Source organism: Ammospiza nelsoni, chromosome W (assembly GCF_027579445.1).
Source record: "Ammospiza nelsoni isolate bAmmNel1 chromosome W, bAmmNel1.pri, whole genome shotgun sequence".
Classification (NCBI taxonomy): Eukaryota; Metazoa; Chordata; class Aves; order Passeriformes; family Passerellidae; genus Ammospiza; species Ammospiza nelsoni.
The window spans coordinates 11,431,619-11,453,194 of NC_080668.1; the positions used below are offsets into that span (position 1 = coordinate 11,431,619).

At 38.8% G+C, this 21,576-nt stretch overlaps 1 protein-coding gene across 2 annotated transcripts in view; it reads right to left on the reverse strand.

Moving 5' to 3' along the window:
* Positions 1-21,234, reverse strand: part of LOC132086215 (mothers against decapentaplegic homolog 2-like) — a 108,684-nt gene extending 87,450 nt beyond the window's left edge. For both annotated transcript variants that reach the window (XM_059491701.1, XM_059491700.1), the window contains exons 1-2: positions 21,187-21,234; positions 7,276-7,570 (exon numbers count right to left, since the gene is read on the reverse strand). In XM_059491701.1, the coding sequence (XP_059347684.1) occupies positions 7,276-7,511 (236 nt within the window). In that variant the 5' untranslated portion in view covers positions 7,512-7,570; positions 21,187-21,234. The remainder of the gene's footprint in view (positions 1-7,275; positions 7,571-21,186) is intronic.
* Positions 21,235-21,576: the final 342 nt, after the last annotated feature.

Below are 21,576 nucleotides of genomic sequence, written 5' to 3' on the forward strand. Positions count from 1 at the left end.
CTATACAGCATTTTGCTACTGGCTAAGTATCTTGTACATTTATATTTTTACATGTTGACCTACCTCAAAAGACATGCCGATACTTTCTGCTTGACACACCAACTTCAACAAGTTACGTGGCTAAGTTACATGGCTTCCTGAATTGCGCAAGCTTCAGACTGGTAGCCCTAAGTATCTTTAATACTCTAAGACTTCTTTTTTCAGCATGACATCATTATAAGATGCTGTAACCTGAACTATGTCTACACTAAGGCTTAACCTTAGTTATAGCAATTCAGTCCTCATCACCAGCTGTGCAACAAACCAAGTTATCAGCTATATTTTAGTATTTATAATTAAAACTCAATTACACTTGAACACAATCGCTATTCTTAACTTCAATCAACACTGTTAGAAGGCTAGAAAACTTAAATCTTCAAATTCATCTTCTAAAGAATGACTGATTTGCAAGGTCCTAACTGCTGTAATACACAGTGTCTGGGCAGTGCCCTACTGATGCACATACGTTCTTCTGTATACAGATATCAAAATGATTTGGGTTGAAAAGGACCTTAAGACCATCTAGCCCAACCCCCCCCACCATGGGCAGGGACACCTTCCACTAGACCAGGTTACTCAAAGCCCCATTCAATCAAGCAGAATCTCACAACACTGTCTTATTGATTGCTAACATCAAGCTTAGAAATTAAGTTTCATAGAGACTTGAAGTCAAACCTGACATGAATTTTTATTTCCCATTGTATGTCCATACAGCATCTAAAAGTGTTCTGCAACCTAGAGTTTGAACATGTCATTTTACACATATGTAATTAGGGACAGCATCCTTGCGTCTATAACCATGTAATCCTGAAAATTTAGGAACTAAGAAGAGCTGGAACCATTTATCTTTGGGTGCAAGATCATCTTGGAAAACCAGGTGCCAGCTTCTGCCACTCCAGCTCTGCAAAAGGCTCCAAGGAAATTATTAGAATCTTTCAGAGCACTCTCATTCTCTCTACACACTAATCAAGACTGCACAATACAGCACTACAGAACATGGAACAGTTGAAAGTGGCCGTTGTAAAATTATTGAAAGAAATGCTTAACAGTTGAAAGTGGCCGTTGTAAAATTATTGAAAGAAATGCTTAACACAGATTAAAAGACACTACAAAATGTCAGAAACCGCTCCTAAAGTCAACAGCTTCACACTTATCACTTTTAGAAACAACAGACTGCTTGTCTCACAGGATCACCTTACATTTTATGTTCAGGCAATGCAGGTGGACTCTATTCACCAGACAAGCAGCTGCCTGGCTGTTTCCTAGGCTGGAAATTCAGGCTGCACAACACCGTTTACTGTAGAAGGCACTGGGCCTGCTAGGACTCTGTGGAGGGAAGAGGCTTAAAGATAAGAAAATGCCAAGTCACGGTGAAATAGCAAAGAAGCCCCTGTCTTCTGCCTTTCAGACCCCTGCTTATCTCTCTGTAACCCCATAGGTCACTTTCCCTTAACCCCTGCTATTGGACAATTTTGGATCCCTCCATACCCTATATAATGGGCGGCTTTAGCCCATTCTGGTTAGAAGAGCCATCGCTGAAACCCTTCACAGACCCCCAATAAAGACATCGCTGTGGAACTCCAGAGCAGCCTTCTCCTCTCTCTGCATCTGCCGGCTGGCCTGCAGTGCCTTAGCAAGCAAAAGAGCTGAACTCAAAGAGCTGATAATCACTAAAGAGCTGATATTCCTTATGCTTGCTAAAGGTTGCCAGCGGCTGAGAGCTGCTTGGGTTTCGGGCAGTCTGTCGCCGCAAGAGGACTGAGCTATACAGCCCGTGCAGCCTGCTCTCAGCAGGAGGCTGGGACAATTTACTAAGAGGAAGTCACACAGTAAGCTGCCAGAGAAGTACATACACATAGGGCCAACTCCAAGATGAAAAAATGTCACATACAACAGGAAGCTACTGCAAAGCACACCATCACTCTGTCCTTATTGCCCTGTGGACACCAGAGCCTGGTGCAACGCACTTAGAAAGCACCAAGAACTTTCTTTAGTCTTTTACAAAGAACATAGAGACAATGTTCAACTCCCACCATAATTACAGAACTGAGAAAAGGAAGGACAATTTGATCTTCCTGCTATACCTTTCCAGTTAACACAGCCAAAGTCTTCACAGTACCAGCTATCATGATGATGAGGGGATTTTTAAGCTTATTTGGCCAACACTCCCCAAAATATCAACTATCTCTTGCCATATTTCCAGGAAAGATCTCTCTGGCTTTCTTCTAAAGCATTATTTTAATTGAAATTCCAACAAGAGAAAAATCACAGGGAGCTCTGCTTCACCCTCAATAATCCTGTCATAAGAAAAGGGAGTCAGTTTATAAACAAACAATTTACAAGCACATTCTTCCTGTAACCTCAGCAATAAAAATAGTATATTCTGATGCACTGTTTAAATAACTATACTTATTTTAGAAAGCTTAAGATGTTCAACTATAGTCTTCAAAAATTCATAGAACCAATTTACAGCTAAGTGAATGCATCCAGACTGAGATATGGTATATGCCATGAGAATGTTCTTTATATATAGCAACTCTCAACTTGTGAGCTATGATTAAGAATCAATGTCCATCCCCAACTTCAATAGTGAATTATCCCAGCTCTGCTACAAACTAGCAGTGCCAAGTTCTGCTTCTGGGAAAACAGACTTCACCTCTGTCTGGATAGCAATGTTATTTTAGGATCTACTGTGTCAATCCAACTGCCTGCTGTTGTCCCCTTACCTAATGCACTCATAGCTTAGCAGCAGATATTGGGAACTCTCCTAAAACAGTTTCCAGAGGAACTTTTCCTTCCCCCCAAGCGTAATTGTTGAAACCACCCATTTCCAATGGATTTAACCTGTATTGCTATACTCTAAAGCAACCTATTTTGGGGAAAGATGTTAAAGTTTGAAAACAATTTATTCTAAAAGCCACATTAGCTTGACACCTCTGCCCTACTGGTGATCAAAAGCATCCCTAAAACTAGCTTATTGCATGCAGCTATGTGATCACTTTCCTGACAAATATTCCCAAGGAATTAAAGAAAACATGCTAACAAGTAGCACAGGTTATATTCAAGAAAAACTGTGCCCTTTAGACCTAAATTAGAAATTATTCAGTTATGAGAAGAAAAGGCCTCAAAATGTCATAATTATAAAATATTTTTTTTTGTTCTGAAACAGCAGTTCCAAGTCAGTTATCCCATCTTTGCCTAGTTTACTTCTGCTGTTAACTCCTTTGCAGACACTGTGATCAGCACTAAAGTTCCATGTATGGAGGCTCATATTAACTAATAAAGAGAGTGAGCCTTCAGGAAACAATTTTAACATGTACCATAAGCTATGCCTAGGCTGCTTATCTTATCCTTAGTGCCAACTCACTACAGGGAATGTAAAAAAGGGCTGCAGGACTAGCAAGCAAAGGAATAACATTAGTATATTAGAGAAATTCATAATTTCCTTAGAGAAATTTGACCATGTAAAACGGTCTTGCTTTCACATGTTTGATGATCTTTCACCAGATTCTGCAGTTTTAGTAGTAATACTTCATACAAAATAAATCCCTAATACAGTCATCACATTTTACAAATGTTTGCATGGAAGCAGAACTCAACCTATGGTATGGATGTACTCAGTTACAGCTCAGGAAGGACACAGTCAGTTCTGCACTAGCTTTCAGACATATGCTCTAGAGGAACACAGGACATCATGAAGAAGTCTAAACTCAATGCTTCCCTTCAACTAGCTTTATTTCAGTTTTAAAAACATAGTAGCTACAACATTCCAGGCCAACATTATCCCAAACCTGCCCCAACTAAACTCTTATTAGTTGTACATTATCAGGCATTTTACAAAAGCAAGTGCATTTGGCAAGTCTATTTAAAAGAAGCAAGAAGAAGGCATGAAGCATATCTATACTCTTTTAATGACAGAAAAGCCACACAGCTGATCACACCAAAATACTGAGATGATGAAACTAGTTGTTTCTCTGCTTTGGATTCCAATACTGTATACTGTCATCACTGAAAGAACTTTTTAAATAATGAAGATAAACTATGAATATGCCATTTGACTATTGACTATGTGGCATGGTTTGGTTTGTTAAAGGCTTGGATTTTAGGTACCACTAATTGCAAAGTATTTATGGACAGGGCTTTGAGCAACCTTGCTTAGTTAGTGGAAGGTATCCCTGCCTATGGCAGGGAGGTTCAAACTATGTGATCTTTAAGGTCCCTTCCAACTCAAACTATTCTATGATTCTGTGATTCTATTTCAACAGAGCAATCCATGATAATAAGGAAGAAACTGCTCCATTAAAAGACTCTTATAAATGGTGGATTCACATGCCAACATTTAGTTTCAAGATACTCAGGGATTATGTGATTAAAATCCCACTGGCTTGCTGGGAGGATTCAGCAAGATAACTACAAATTACTTAGAGGGCTAGTGTCAAAAGGACCTCTGTTCAGCCTCTGCTCTAGATTACTGACCCACTTATGAAGAGTTAAGCATCCCTGCTGTGCAATGCCAACACCCACTCCATCTGTTGGCTTCTGCTTTCTCAGAACCTCTATTAGTCTGCATAAGAAGTTCTGTTAATTACATCATGAGCAGCCTTTGCACAGCACACACAGTAACAGCCTCACTCAGTATGTAGTCATCTTGACAAACAGCATAGGAACAGAGCAATCCTAATTCAACAGGATTATCAATGACACAGTAATATATAATATGCAGATTTCTGAAGAGGCAATTTAATACAACCTTTGTTCAAGCTGCTTTCAGTTTTGAGAAAAGCTTGTAGGTGTTTAGTTGCTTTAGGTTTCTATGATGAAAAAGTATACTAAAGTACTGTATCAAACTCTCTGGAAATCTCCAAGGGGACCAGAAATTTGTGAAATCACAAAAGAAACTTCTGTTGAGGAAATAATGCAACAGTGGGAAACAGAAACATCCCACATTTGTCAATATCTACACTGAGTATTAGTAAGTAAATCTAAAGGAAGTTTAAAAAACCCACACAAAATCAAACACAAAAACCCTCCCTAAGCAAAACAAGGTTTGAAAAGCTAGCCCAGCTGCCACATCAGAACTACATCACAGCATCTTGGCACCTCAAACTTTCTGTTGACTAGGAAGGAACAAAGGTCCAAATTCAGCATTTTATTATTTATCCCAGCTGATCTGCAGATCGTTAAGACATTCATTAATCAGATTTCAATCAGCAGTGTCATTAACTTAATAAATCCAAGAACAAGAATCTCCAGAAGTCATTATAGTACTGAGTTGACATTTTTTATTTCCTGGGAACCCAGACTCCTGCTATCAAAGTGAAATAATATCAACAATCCAAAACCTAACTATGAAACTCACTAATTCTGGCAAGCCTGAAATAATCTCACCCCTTAATACTAAAGCCATTTCTTAGTTTAAAATTAAACCTTGTACAATTGCCAACATCACTTCAAGAGCTCTCTAGTTACTAGCTTACTCCTAAGGTAGTTAAGAAAAGTAAAACCTAGGTCCAGTACTTTTTACAGCTTACTGGAGGATAGAGGAGAACAGTATATCACAGCCCAGCAAGAACTACTGGTCATAACATGGAGACTATACAGAGTATCATAGAGCTTTGTATTTCGTTTTAAAGAATTATTTAGTATGTCACACAAAAGGTCATGCAAGCAGGACATATCAAATGTAGACTAGGAAAATAATTGTATATTAGCATACTGTTTAAATCCTCTAGAAAAATTAGAAAACTGTTCTTTTGAAATATGAATATTTACTGCCCCAGTACCTTTGCAGGAGAGCTCTAGAAGATAGATACACATTTTATATCAAGTGAATCTCTATATGGGATATTTAGCTTGTCATATGAAACACCTTGCAATTAAAGCATTTTGTCTTTATCATGGTAAAGACTTGCTAAATACATAGTCATCTTATGTCAACTCAAGAAATACATACCCCTACAGGTTCCAATCTTAGTCTACTGATATACACCAAGACAAGAAAGAGCTAATATTTTATTTCCGATTGTTTTCCAGCCAGCAAAAGGAAGAAAGCAGAAGGTAAACCCAGATAATTTTGGAACTGCTCTAGGGAAGAAAATACAAGCAGAGGGCAGCATTAGAAACAAAAGGTGGATAGAAAAGAGAAAATACAATTAAAGTAGTCATTTATTCAGAGCATACTCATGATTTTCCCAAACAGCTGTGTCAAATCTAAAAGAACACTAGAACCATTATAGGAGCTATATACATTTGATATATGGAAATTGTCAGTGACACCAGTCAAACCTAGTTTGTGCTATGATTAATAAAAGTTTAAAAGTAGTTGGGATGAACATGCTAATACAGAAATTAGGGTCATAAACCAGATGCAGTTTCTCTCCCCTAGAAATTATTTTAAGTGTCAAGGCACTAAACGCCCAAAATATTCCCATGTCACCAGATCCTTTTTCATAGAAAACCACATCTGTGAAGTGATTTGATACTTGTGTTGCACACAATGAGCTTGCACAGGCACCTTAGCGGTATTTCTGTACAACATGAATAGAAAACAGACCACATTATACTTACAAACATAACCCTTGCCCCTCGCACAGCAGTTGCTATGAATTAAGTTGAGAAAGACAAAGCGGTAGAATGCAAGTTATTTACCTAAATGTATATACATATCAAGAGTGGAAGAACAGTTCTAGAAATATTTCAAGTTATTCAATAAAAAAGCATTTACAATAACCAATAACAAAGAATTAACATAGTCTTCAGACAGTGTGCCTCCAAAGACAAAACTTCAAAAGGGAGAATGGATACAGCTTGTACAATTTAACTGAAACTACCAGACACAATAGAAAATAAATAGATGACTGAAGTGTTGACCAAGGAAAAACTAGTCTTATTTTTAAAATGAAAGTTCAAGTATGCTCCTCAGACTATAGACAGGGTTATTAAATAAAACCATAAGGCAGTGCTGCAAACTAAGAACTGCGCTAGATACCACCAGAATACACAGAATTTGAATCTAAACAGCAATGAAAATTGAAACAAAGATATTAGAAATTGTAACTTTACAAAGCATGTGATTCAGTTATGAGCAAGCACTATTAAAAACCAAAATAGGTTTTAAAGAATTTGTAAGGAATCAAAGCATGCAACTGATTTTTTAGTAATTTGTTCAGCTAGCCTAAACATCCATTTACTTATTTCCATAGTGGTTGTAACAATTTTAAACATAACAGCACTTACCTTGGAATTGTCACACATTTTGTACTGCAATTCTGAGTGGTAATTGCCTTCTCAAGCTCATCCAGCTGTCCTGTTTTCTTCAGCTTCTTGACCAAGCTTTTCACGGCTTTTTCACACCACTTTTCATCCTGACCATTCTGCTCACTACCAGCAGCCCCTCCAGAGCCACCAGCAGATTTTTTCCACCCCAGAAGTCTCTTCACAACTGGTGGAGTGAATGGCAATATGGATGACATGACTTTCACCAGACAGAACACTCAGCAAGCAATAAATTAAAGAGATTCCCGTCTGATCCCTAAAAACACAAATCAAAACAGACACATTAGCACTGAGGTTTCACATGAAACAAATACCTTGCTTCAGACTTTTTATTACCAAATGCCATAGGACCCTGCATCCTAAAATAAGTCAGATAAGTCTGCATAAAGGTTAGGTACTTCATCAATAAAATTCAAATGCAAGTTTGCTGCAGACTCTTCAGCAGTTAGCACAGACTAAGGTTACTGTTGGATTAGACATTTAATTTTTCCTCAAGTCTTTCCTGGCTAAATCCAAGAGAAAAAAAAACAAGTTAACTCTAGTCTAGCTTTGCACCTAGGCTGGCTGGATCTATTAATTTATTAAAATTTTCCACAAGTGATATGCACATTCTGCCCGTCTCCAAATTAATTTAGCAAGCAAAATTGTGTTTGAAATGTCATTTAGTCATGACAGCTTGACAAAAGTCTTTCAAGAGCCAGCCATTTCACAAGCCTTTTCTCCTTGTTTGTCATGCTTTAAGTAACAACCAAGTTTTGGTACACCAATTTAAAATTCACTTATAAATCTGATAATAAGCTTATTTCCATCTTTCAATCTAGAGTTCAGTGGCTTACAGATAATTAATCTTCTCAACTGGCAGTGCTCAAAATCATCAAGTCTTTCAATATTTATTAAAGGATAGTTAAAATCTTAGTTTGCAGATACATGGGTAATAGAACTGTCCATTTTCAATTTTGATAGCCTTTCAGTATCAATTACCTGACCAGGTTGTTTATATGAAATGAAATATTAGAAGATATGCTGAAAGTTGGGCTATGTTTAACACTCACTACAACTTGCACTTCAAATAATTTAAAAGAAAAATTATAGCCATTTAGAAAAAAATTCTTGGTTTTGGAGCTTCTATTAGACTAGTTTTATGTATTAAAATATAAGCCCCAAACCAGCCACATTATTTCAGGCAGACAGCTGTTAGAAATTGTTCAAGTACATAATGGTCTTATGGATAGAAGTATGGCATTGAAGTAAAAAAAAAAAAAAAAAAATCTTATTTCCACGGAACAAACTCCAGAAAGTTCCCTTATTTCCAAGCTGTATAAATTAGTTCAGTCAGCTGAAAAAAACTTGTTTTAGCTAAAACTTAACACTAGATTCAGTCTACTCAATTTGAGCTCTCAAGGCAGCTTACATGTCTCTACATCCTGTACAGGTACATTCCTCACTTCTTTTCAGAATACACCAACTTAATGTTACTGAAGTTTCCCATCAGAAAAACAGCATGGTTGATTGGGGATACTTCAGGCTACAGTATTTATGGCTAATTTATACCTTGTCACATCTGCAGCTTCACTGAGAACCAAGTCAACAGACACTATATTATATTCTACAAGTAACTTTAAATCAACTTTTCAACTTCTGCAAAACAGAACATTTAGTAGGCATGAAATTTCAGTTTCAACTAAATTATACCTCCATAAACCAGCTTCTGAGAGCACCTCAAAACACAGGTGAAGCAAGAAATGCAGTTTTCTCGGATCTGAGAGACATAAGTTCCAATTAACAGGGTCTCAAGATTTACACTGGGAACTTTATGCAAGCCATTCAAAATAATCTATCCTAAATAAGTGAATCATAGAAATTTTCAAATTAAACACTGACTAGGACACTCAGGGTACAGTTTCATAGGGAGGCAAGCCAACCCAACAGCTTCCTGACACAGGAAGCACAGCCCTCCTTTTCTACCCTGTGGCACCACCACCTCTGCATCTGTGCTAATACTTTACCACAGACTCAGCTAGATAACTGTGAAAAATGCATTTTTTATGATTGGCTTTTCACAAATATTAAAATGAATATTATATGTGTTATGTTAGAAAGTTATGCTGTATTAATTTTCTTAAGTAGTATGTTAAATATAGTTTTAGGTTATAACATAATGTTAAAACAGAAACTATGCTATGTAAGATATTTTTTTAAGAGAAGAATGAGGTAGTCGCACTGAGATAGCAGCCACAGGACACCTAAATCTTTCAGAGAAAAAGAATTTATTACTCCCTTGTTGCGGTGTGAAGCAATATCCTTTCCCAGTTCCTCCCTCAGGTATGCCAACCTCTCCCTCGCCCCCTTGCTGGGTTCTGTCAGTCAATCTTAACATTCCAGCAAGGCCGTCTGTGGTTGGTCAAGTTCGAAAGATGCCCCTCAGGCCTGGGGTCATTGGCGTAGCCAAGTGTCATTTGTCCCCCGAGACCCTCCTCCTCGCACCTGGTTGGTGCTCACTTGTCCCTTCCCCTCCCCCTGTCCCTGGGCTTAAAAGGAGACCGGACCTTGCGGTCAGCATTCTGTTGGAGCTGTTACCAAGATTCAGATGTCCGTGACCATGGAATAAAACTCTGGATATAAACCCTCCGTCAGAATCCTCTCCTTTTTGTCTTCACTGTCGCCTAAAAGCCTTTCCACCAGAGGTAAACTGAGTTTCTACAAGCCTGGACTTGTTCCAGTGCCTGGCTGCAACATCCAGCCAGCCAAAGGTGTCTCTGAGGTGAAACACCACAGCTGCCACCTTTGGCCCAGCAGCAAAGGTCAGACGAGCCCAGGCACGTTCCGCCTGGTAATATTGGGATCTTATTCCAATACTCCCTTATCAAAAGAAACTAACTTCTTCCTGCCTCGCTCATCCCTGAAGATGCTGCCAGGATTAAGAGGAAGAAGTTGACACCGACCAGACAGAATCCTTTGTTTGAATGGAATTTATGCATAATGTATGAGATGTATGAATATGCAACAGGCTATTGCTTTTAAGGGTTAATCCTCTGTTAATGTGTGTCCTTTTTCAGGCTTATTTTGCCCAGAAAGAGGTACCTGGACCTTCCGTAACTCTTTGTTTTTATTGTCTCGTATTGTCCTAATCCTAATTGTCCAAATTTTTATTACTCTAATTATATTACTATTTTTATAACCATTTATTACTATTAAACTTTTAAACTTTTAAAAACAAGTGATTGGCGTTTTTCACAATAACAAAGTAAAAACAGACCCATTTAGGGGTGGCTTTTGTTTTCTTTTTTGCTGAACTAGTCTTCTTTCAGGTTAACAAGTTGCAGCAGCTCAGACAGAGTACTGTAAGTACTCCAGCTGATGTCAGGGGAGTTACAGGAGTATGTATGGAGGACTCCAGTCCCAGCCTTCAGCAGCCATTGTAGCATTGACTGCTATGCTGGAAATGCAAATCTGGGCACGTACTTTTAACTTAGATCATTTATTTTGGTGGCAAAGCCAAATAGGCAGTCTTACAGTCTTACACTCCCTTTTTTGCATGTTCTGAACTGTTCACAAGCCTCAAAGTGAAACATGTTAGTCCCCTAATGCAGTACATGAAGTAACTCCAGAGATTAAACAGGAGGTTTGCATGGCCTCTGTTTTAACAAACTCTCACACTAGGTCTCTGAAACAGGGAATAGCAGTCACTCTGAGTGTTATAAAAAGACTTGAATATTTGAGCAAGGCCAACATTAGATGCTTCAGAGGCATTTGCAAGAAATTGAAAAAGACCAAATCAAAGAAGATAATCTCTTTTGCTTTAAGGATCCCATTTTAAATACTAGCAATTGATGGTGTAATACTTGAACATTAAATTCAGTATTGAAAGGTGTGGGCAACCAAGTATCACTATCACTGCTTATCCACACACCATTTCTTTTCCTCATCTATAGAGCTCACTGAGATATACGTATTTCCTGTTTAGCTTCAAATTTTTTACCTTTCATTGCCCCAGAATACTCCTTTGATTGTCAGTCTTTTAAAACACACACTTGTCCTGGGTTGACTATATGATGCTTTTATCTCCAATAATCCGTTCTGTTTATCCTGAATAATAAGTTTTGCACTTTTAAGACTTGTTCCAGAGAGTGAAGGGGGGAGAGAAGAAGCGCAGTTTGTTTTCAGACACTGCACTCCTCCACATTCCTCCTCCTGGACTGTTGTTGTCTATGGATGGACAGACCTCTCCTTTGTTTTTGTTAGTTTTAGCTAGCAGAGGCAAAGAAGTTCCCTGGACTGTGGGGTTTTTTTCTCCCCTTTTCTTTGGACCTGTTTAAACCTGTTCTGGACTGAATACCCAGAAGAGCACTTGCAGCTCGCACCTGGAAACCTAAACAATATTAAACAAAAAAACCTCTTGCTGCTCCAAAAGAGATGACAAACTCAGAAAAGTCCCCTCCCTGGGTTGCAGCTTGGCTCACTCAGTCTCTTATCAGTTCCTCCGGTGCTGGAAATGTCTCAGCCCAGGCCCAGCGGACCACAGGTGCAAGCTGCCAGTGCTCTTCTGGGTGTTCAGTCCAGAGCAGATTTAAACAGATCCAAAGAAAAGGGAAAAAAAAAAAAAAAACCCAAACAAAAAAAACACAGTCCAGGGAACTTCTTTGCCTCCACTAGCTAAACTAACTAAAACAAAGGAGAGCTCTGTCCCGCTGTCTGTCCATCCGCAAACAACACAGTCCAGGAGCAGGAATGTGGAGGAGTGAGTGCAGTGTCTAAAAACAAACTGCATGCATCTTCTCTCCCCCCTTCACTCTCTGGAACAAGTCTTAAAGGTACAAAACTTATTATTCAGCATAAACAGAACAAACAATTAGGGATACAAGCATCAGTTAACCCAGGACAATACTTCAGTACAGTCTCATTTATCACCAAGGTAAATTGCCTGTTCTTCTAGGCCCTCTAAATATTCTCAAGGCTTTTTATCCAATTTTTCAGCTTTACAATACTCCTTTTGTGATGAGGTGTCCAATTTTGCAGTATTATGTCCCTTAAGATTGATCTATGTATCATTTTCTGTATTCCCTGGTGTTTTGTTTGTTTTTTTAACCAAGATTTCCCTTTCTGCTTCAAATGCACATTTGAATAATTTAAGTCTTGCAGCAGGAAAGAATTTCTAAGTCCCATACATTTCAGTTTTTCTGTGTATTTGAACTCTCACACTATTTTGACATACTCAGAGGGGAAAAAATATAAATCATTCTTTTCCCACTTTCAAAGGACTCTAAACTCAGACCTAACTAATTGGAAATTTCGAGATACTATACTTGGTTTTAACCAGTTCCCTTATAGATGTGTAATCATCCAGCTTCTCTAGAAGCTCTCAGTGTTTGATCTGCTACCCCAGTGAAAAGTAGCTTTTAAAAATATAAACCACAAAGGAATATACTTAAAGAACCCTTTATTACAATGACTATTACAGCTTAGCATCTATTTTTAAAAAAATTAAAAAGACACAAAAAAACCCCACAACATACACCACAGCTGCATACTAAGTCTGGAAGGTTTAAACTAGCCTCCTCTTTCTAGCTATTGTTTTGCCATGTCAAGGATTTGCCAGGAGTATCAAAAAGAATTTCACTAAGCTATTCCAGTAGTGGCCCTATATATTTCAAAGGGTAAGCAGAGAAAATATGACACAAGTAGGACAGGACTCGATTCATCTTAATACTTCAGCCAATTTTGATGACTACTCACAGGAGAGCAGCACTCTGCTGCAAGCCCAGAAGAGAGTGCAAAGTGCAAGGCATAGTTAGGTTGAATTATGACCAATTTAGATAAATGCAAATTATGCAAGGAAAAAGTAGTAATAAAGAAATTAATAAAAAATACCCTACTCTACCAGGAGTGGTACATCCAGCCTAGCACTCCATTTCTAAAGGTGGCAAAAGGACATGCTACTCAAGGAAAGCAGAAGAACCTGGCTCTTTTCTGAGCCTGTTCTCATAATTCTTCAGCATCTTAAACTGTTACAGCAGTAAATTAAAGGCTACATGCCTACCCATTCCCTTTAGCAGACATTTATGGACCTCCTGCCCAAAAATTCATCTAACCACTTTTTGAATCTGTCTCCACCACCTTGTGGCAGACTGCACCAGAATTTAACTGTTCACTGTTTAAAGAACTACTTTTAGCTATTTTCTTTAGCATCTTAGTTTCAAAAAGTGCCTCTTGTTCTACTGTTGCAAAATGTGGAATACATAAAATTCTCTTAAGAAGGGATGTTCTTTCATCTTTATATACTTTTAAGCCTTATCAACAAGAAGGGAGATTTAATCCATGAAACAGAGAGTAGCTAACAAGCTCTAAGTGATGTCCAGGTGTTACAAAGACAAACTACTTCTTGGTAGAATTGCCTTGTTAAGGTTTAGGGTTCCACATGTTTCAAAGATCTCAGGGGGAGGTTAACAAAGCTTGGCAAGAAAGATGCACCACTAATAGTGGACACAAAGAATGCAGAATTTACAGGCCACAAGGACATTTGGCAGATCTCCCAAGATAGAGAAACTAATAAAGCAAACTCAGCAACTGTGCTGAATCAGCTCCAACTGGGTAAAAGGTAATTCTGGCAGGGGGAGATCACAACCACATACTCACAAGCCACTGACCCAAGAAACCCACTGACTCAAGAGAAAGACTGAGCATTCAAAATAATTAGCATTAGAAGCAAAGGAATCATTAATCAATAGAAGATAGAATATTAATTCATAAGATAACTATGTAACTTGTAGTCAATGAACACTAATTCCTTTGTTTGCTAAAATGTATAAATAGTAAAAAGTTTTAATAGTCGATGTGTTTGATTTGTGGAATACCACTGAGCACCCAGGCTCATGCAACTCTGAAATAAATAATCCATGTCTCCCTCGAGTGTGTAATTATTGGCTTGTTGCACGCCAGGTAACGAATCTGATTTTTGTGGACAACACTACCGCTGCAAGCTTTGCTGAAGACCTGTTTTTATTCATCTTGCCTGCAAGCTTCACGATTCTGTACATTTGAATCACATCCCTCCCTCAAATGGAGGGCTATCATCAGCCTTTTGTCACAAAGAAAGTATCTGAACACAGCTCGTATAGTTTGGGATGCTCCTCTGGAGAGATGCCAAGCCTGAAAGCTTTACTACTTCAATTAAATTACAAATACTCAAAGACATTGCCTAAGGACCGACCTAAAGACCACAGAAAAATTGTATCAGTCTATGGTTATCTTCTCACTTATCTTTTTGGTCATATTATCCTAAAGCTCTCAACATTATAATTTAAATAAAAAGTACAAAGACAGAAATCTACACCTCATGAGGAATTGGACATAGAAGGCAGAGTGCATATCTGATGCTGAATATCTGGCAGGAGTTCAAATAAAAATGAGGAGCTCTATATCTGTGTTGGGTTCCAAATATCTACCCAGTCTCAGATGCTATGTTTATGGTAATAGGTTTGGGAGTCACTGTTGCAGCTCATTTTTGACCAGTAAATCCCATGTCAATTAATCAATTACCTTTTCCCTTCAAACTGATACAGTAATATAGGTTTTGATCTTCGTTCCGAAAGAATCATCCTCTTATACACTGGCACTGTTGATACAAGCCTCTTGCTAAACACATTCCTCTAGTTCTTTTGCCTTGTACATTTTCTTCATTCACAAAAAAAATATAAAATGCTTTTTCCCCAAACACACCCAGAAAACAATCTTTGCCAACAATGCAAGAAATATTTCCACATTGCTAAATTGGCTGCAAATTAAAGACATGCTAAATATGTAATATCTCCTCTTCCTTGCCATATGTTTTGTGATTTCCTTGTAGCCTACAGCCAACCATCTCAAAAAAATGAGTACTCATTTACAGCCTTTGCTTCTAAGGATTTTAAGTGTGCTTCACAATCACTTATTCTTTTTACTGCCTCTTTCTTTGCTCTCTCTTCTACTGAGGCCCAACACCACAGCCCAAATCTGATTTTTAATTCCCATGTACTATTTTCAATTTCCACTACAACACACCAACATAAAGGGACTCTGAGTAACTACAGAGAGATTTTTAAGATCACTTCCTGAACTCAACTATAGGTGAACTATTAGTATCAATGCAGCAGTGCAATACATAGCAGAAAACTTCCACTATTTTATCCCTTTCCACATTCTCTGGATTGTGCCTTAAAACTGCAGCACTGAATACTCAAGGTGCACTCACTGTTTCCCAGAGAGGTACAAGAGTTTCTTTAGATTGATGGAACACAGGGAACACATGCTGTTATTCCCAACAGATTAATGCTGGAAAAGCTACAAACTGCCTAGCTCCGGAGATATTTATTTAATCTCTGCCCCCATAGTATCTCTGCTTCTTGATGCACATGTTTCTATAGTGTGTCAAACAGTGTCATAGTTGGCAGCTTCTAAAGTCACAGCTTGAGTCATGTCTGCTATTTATTCCATTCTGCTGTGGTCCTCTGGAACAAGTATTAAGCCCATTATCCCAGCAATAACTAAGCATAAAATACAAAGTAAACCTTAAAGACAGTATGTTATCAGACTAACATCTTCAAGAGAAATTTTCCTTTCCTGAGTGACTCGAACATACTATAAACATACTGGTGCTACCAAAAGTATCAAGTGCTTTCTGGCTAATTTATTCTAAAACCTTATGCAACATATGAAATATCAGTCTGCTTATTCATCTTAAACTTGAAAATAAAGAAATCTGATCTCTCTTAGTTTTACTAGAAGCATTCTGTCTTAGAGGAATTTCATTTGCAAGAGCTGTTCTGAAAAAAGAGTACATAAATTAAGCTCCTAAGGAAAGAAGATCAAGGAAAATAATTAGTGGTATTTGAAAGTCTACAAGCTCATTTCCTCACAATTTTAGTCCCATTTCTGAGATTTTTTTAAGAAATTTTTTTTTCATTACTCTTGGAATTCGGACAAGATTCTTTATCAATTTCACCAACTGCACAATGTTTAAGATCTTTCAGAAGACAAAGGTATATCCACCCTTTCCCTTCACATGTGCCCCTGTGATATTACCGGTTTCACAATAAAGTGACATTAATTGAAGCATAGTCTATTTTAAGCAGAGTCAAGACTTTAGGTTAAACAATAGTAGGAGCTGAAGTTTTAAAAGGCATAGTTTATGCAGTACTTGCATGTCTCCTATATTAAGTCAGAAGTCATTAAGACTTAGAAAAACAATAAAACAAGTATTTCATCTTGCATTAAACAGAAGAAAAGACAAAACTAATTTATTGTCTGCTTCTTGATCCTTCAGGCTATGTTATTCCATCCAAGGAGACAGTTTATTCTCTGTGGAATCTGAGAAAGTTCTCTGCTGTGTTAATGATCTCAACTTGCAGGAAACCTGAATTTTGCATGAACTTCAAACTAAAATCAAATTCCCTTTCAGATAGAATACACTCTAGTTAAATTACACAGTGTAACAGACAAAACATTTCACTTCTATTGCAGCCATAATCCCTCCAAAAACTGCCTTTCGCAATTCCATAAGGGCTAATTCTTTCTCTACAAATGAATATTAGACACCTGGTTTTGTCATACTGGAGAAGCAAGCCTACTGCCACATACATACTTTTCTGAAAAACAACCACACAAGAAAATGAGATGGTACTCATCTTCTCTCCTCATATTTTAGTCATAGTAGGACAGATTAGAGTATTCCCTTACTGGTTTTTGGGTGTTAGGGTTTTAGGGTCTTTTGCTTTGGAAGAAGGGGAATGCAGCCTTACTGAGCAATGCCCTCAAATCTAACTCCCAGTTCAGCTTTTCAGCCAATTAGCCCAGCAGTGGGGAGTGGCTCTGAAGAGCTCCCTCCAAAGGGGCTCCATCTGGCCAGCTCACAGCCCCAGGTTCCAAGGAGTAAAAGGCCATGGTCCTGGTTGAGCTTTGACATGAGCCAATGAGGCTGGCTGCTTGTGATCTGGGGGGACAGGAGCAAGGAAAATTCTTGCTCTGGGTCAGCTTTAGAATGAGAATTTCAAACATGTCTACAGACTCAACATACTCAATTTTTAAGTATACTATGTTCTAGTATTGCAATGCATCTTCAAACTCTGCATAACTGTAGTACCTTTAGCTCACTGAAAACAGAATTACCCACCTACTTTGAAAGTAGACTTTTCCTCTCACTCTCTTCATGAAGTTTGTTTATGAATCAAATGAGAAAACTCATATTTCTCATACACAGAGCTAAAATAAACACAATTGTGACATTATGAAAGCTTCAGAAATTGGATTTTTTTTAATTACTAAGGACTACTAAAAATGATATCCAAATGTAGTTATGAAAAGCTATATTGCTATTAGAAAATCCCACTCTATGTAACACATTCATTCATGGTATACTAAAATTGCATGCAACTGGAGACACAAGAAAGATATTAATTTTACTAACCTTTCATCAAATTACTAATAGGATTGAGGTATTTTAGCAACTCCCGTAGAATTGCAAATGAGGAAAATTACAACTGCAGTCAGCCAATTCACCTGTTTCTGCAAAGCAGCAAACTTCTTCCACTTTGTGTTATGAACAACCTAACAGTATTGCTCCTTAAAACTAGAAGGCCATAATAGCCCCACAAAAAGCACCAAAGAAGCACTCCAAACCACAACAGTTTAAGCCCCTACCTCATTAATTTTGACTAAAATGTTTCATGTGTAATAAAGTGTCAACTTCATTATTTTAGAAAATAAATACTCCTGGGCTAAATTAGACAGGAATATTCACAGAATGGATTATCAGGTACCTAGGTACCTGTTTCAGTTTTTATCTGTATAGTTTAGCAGCTTCTCCACTTCACTAAAGCCCAAACAATTGCATTTAACAATTAGTTAATGCAAGATACAGGCCAAACATAAACATTTCTCAAACAATCTCCCTTGTGAAGCAGAGTTCACTTTGCATAAGCTCATATTGCTCCAGTGTAATTAAATTTAGCTTGAGTTCCAGACTAAACTGATAGGACACCCAGGAACTGCTCTCTCAGTCTCTTCTTGGTGTTACTTGACCACTTATGGCTGTCACCCATCATAATAATAAAAAGTCATATGGAATGAAGCCTTACTGTTCGTAACAGTTTCTCTATTGAAAGTGGAGAGGAACGTTTAGGAAGGTTTTCTGCCGTAGCCCAGAGTACTGAACACAGGGCTGCCTGTACTCTCCATTCTATTACAAAAAAAAAAAAAAAAACCCATCACATGACCTGCAGTAATTCAGTTTAACAAATCAACAATTACAAATATTTTGGCAAGTAAGCTTAGGTATTGTTTGCCTCTCAGCACACTTCACAATCAGTTAATGGCTCTATGATAAAAGTAATTAAATCCAATCTGAAAAGCAGAATTTACAGCTCACTAAGCAAGTCAGGCCCATAAATGGATGCTTTCAATTACAGGGTATTTATATGCACAATCATTAAGGCAGCATTGAATACATTTGAAAGCTCAAAAACACTTCTGATAATAATTAAAACTTTTATGCACTATTCTTTATACAAACAAAACTTAGGAATTTATTTCAGTCTCAAGCAGAGATCAGAGTCGTTATCCAGGCCTGTTCTCACAGTACTTTTGTGGGAAAAGGATTACAGAGGTGGAAAGAAGGTTTTTTAAGTTCTGTTTAGTAGCAGAGAATTTTTTGGAGCTCGAATAAACTCAATTATATCAACTGGTGCTCAGCACTTCTGAAACATCAAGTAGAACAGGAAAACAGAGGACCCAGAAGGGGCTTTCATTTGGAGATTTACTGTAATTATTTGATTTTGTTCTGGGTGGAATAAAAGAAGAGATCAATTAAGAGACCAATGGTTTTAACGTCATTTTTCCAACTGTGGTCCTCTTTTTAATCATCAAGGAGAACCTCAGGAAAGTTGACAAATTCTTCTTCAAGATTATATTACACAAACCCAGCTTCTTCCATAAAGAAAACTGGATCTTCAAACACTCTCATTCCTTTTGGTGACTGTCAGTGTAGTCTGAGTCTGATCCACACAACCGAAGAACAACAATCAACTACCAGGCTACTCTTTTAAAATCACAATATGGTCGTAAATATGTGCTTAGACTCGTCTTTGAGTTAAATTTAAGCCACTTTAAATGAGACCCTCCCCTTTCTCTTTTTAAAGGCATTTGTAACTAATGCTATCTTTCATCACGATAGTGCTAAGCAAACGGGAAGGGACCTCACAAACCTCCTGTTTACTTACATTCTCATTCTCCTCTAATTCACTAGTTTGTAAACACTTAAATTTTAAAGCTATACCTTAGAACAAATACACAGTCAATCTACTCACACAATGCAAGCTCCAACACTGCAGTGAAGCATAGGAAAGAAGAACAACGTTGCTGTATAGACTAAGGGAAGCCTTTCACTTTAACAAGAGGGGGTTTTGTTGGTTTGGGGTTTTTTCCAGTTTGGAGAACAGAGCAAAGACTAATCAGTCTCTCACTAGAGAGTCCAGTCTCCACAAAAATAATGTCACAAATCAATCTGAAAGTACAGCACTCCAGGCTAAGAGGAACACTTCAGAAAAGACAAACCTGCTGTTACGTGCAGTCTCCTAATAAGCTGTTATTATAAACTTTTTGTTATATATGGAATCTGACTCGTTTATAACCATGAACTGTGATAACATGAGCCCTATACAGGTTGCAGCATTCACTAGCGCTCTTCTCAGAAATAGTTTGATGGTAAACTCAGTAAGTGAAACTTTTTTTTAATGCTATCCACTTGTTTGTAAAGGATTTGAAAAGAGCACAACAACCCCGTTGGGGTTTTTTTAGTCAAAAACTGTGACAGACAAACAAAAATACATGGGACTAGGCTGCAGTGTGAATTCCAGCTGTTCAATTCAACAGCTCTCCAAGACTATCACAAGAGCTCTTCAATCACCCACTTTTTAGCATTCTTTTATTTCCCCAGAATGAAGACTAATAGACTAGTGTCATACTGTTTCTCTTCCCCTCCAGCCCCTACAAAAAATTACAAATAGGAACTCCACAAATTTACAAAAAGGAACTCTGCAGTAACACCAACTACTTGCATTTATCACAACACAACTTTCCCCATGTGCTTATCTAGGTAGATGACGTACTTAACAGATGATGTTTATTTCCACCTTCCAACGCATGGATAGCCACAGCATTAAGACTAATACCATCAAGAAAACCACTAATAAATTTGCATGTATATGTCTCATGTAGACTGTGTATATTTGACATTCATGGCTCTGGAATACACAAAAGAGCACTGGCTGAAGTGAAACCTTGAAATCCTAAACACTTCTTTCCAACTTGCTTCTAGCTTTCTCCACCACCCCGGCGCGAAGTCTTGCACACCTAATCTCTGTAAGATAAAAAGTCCAAGCAAGAGAGGGAGGAGAGAAAAGCATATATTCCTTTTCCCCCTCATCCCTCATACACACACCGAGGGTTCAGGCCAACCCTTCCCACCTTTCAACACCCCGCGTCGAGGGCTATTCTGGCGTGTGAAAGGCGGAGGAGGTGACAGCGACGCCCCCGGCCCTACTTCCTGGGAGCATCCAGTAGGAGCCGCCGCCCCCCCCCCCCCTTCCCCCGCGGCAGTTTCCTTCCGCCAGGAGAGGCAGCCTCCAGAGCTAACGCCGCCGCCACTGAGGCCCACCGCGCCTGTTTGCCGCCCTCAGCGCCAGCAGCTCCCCACCACAACAAAGAGTGAAGAGGTGCGCGGGGAAGAGGGCGCGGAAAGGAGCCCCCGTCTCCCGCCGGACCTAGTTAGCCCATACACCGCCGATGGGACACTCCTTCCCACAGCGCGGCCGAGCCGCTCGTCGAAACCACCCCAAAACCAACCTCCTGCTCAGCAAGCAGCCCTGCCGCCCTGCTCCCTCCGCGTTGCTCTCCCCTGGGCGCCCGCCCTCCCCACACTCATTGGCTCCCGTTCAGACCCGCCCTCAGCAGTGGGCGGGGAGGCGCCGCATTGGTTCGGCCATTCGTCACTTGAGAAACAGTGAGCGAGGATTGGGCAACGGTTGCCAAGGCCCGACCCCAGCCGCCGATTGGCCCATTTAGCCGCCGATCGAAAGCACGCGACCCGAAAAAAAAAAAAGAGAAAAAAAAAGAAGTGAGGCCAAGAGAGATGGATCTGGTTGGGTGAGGCGGTGTGTTCCGCGCGGCGAGGGCGGGGCGACGCTTATTGATCACTCCTCGTTCCACGCGCCCATTAAGGGTTGTTGATAAAGA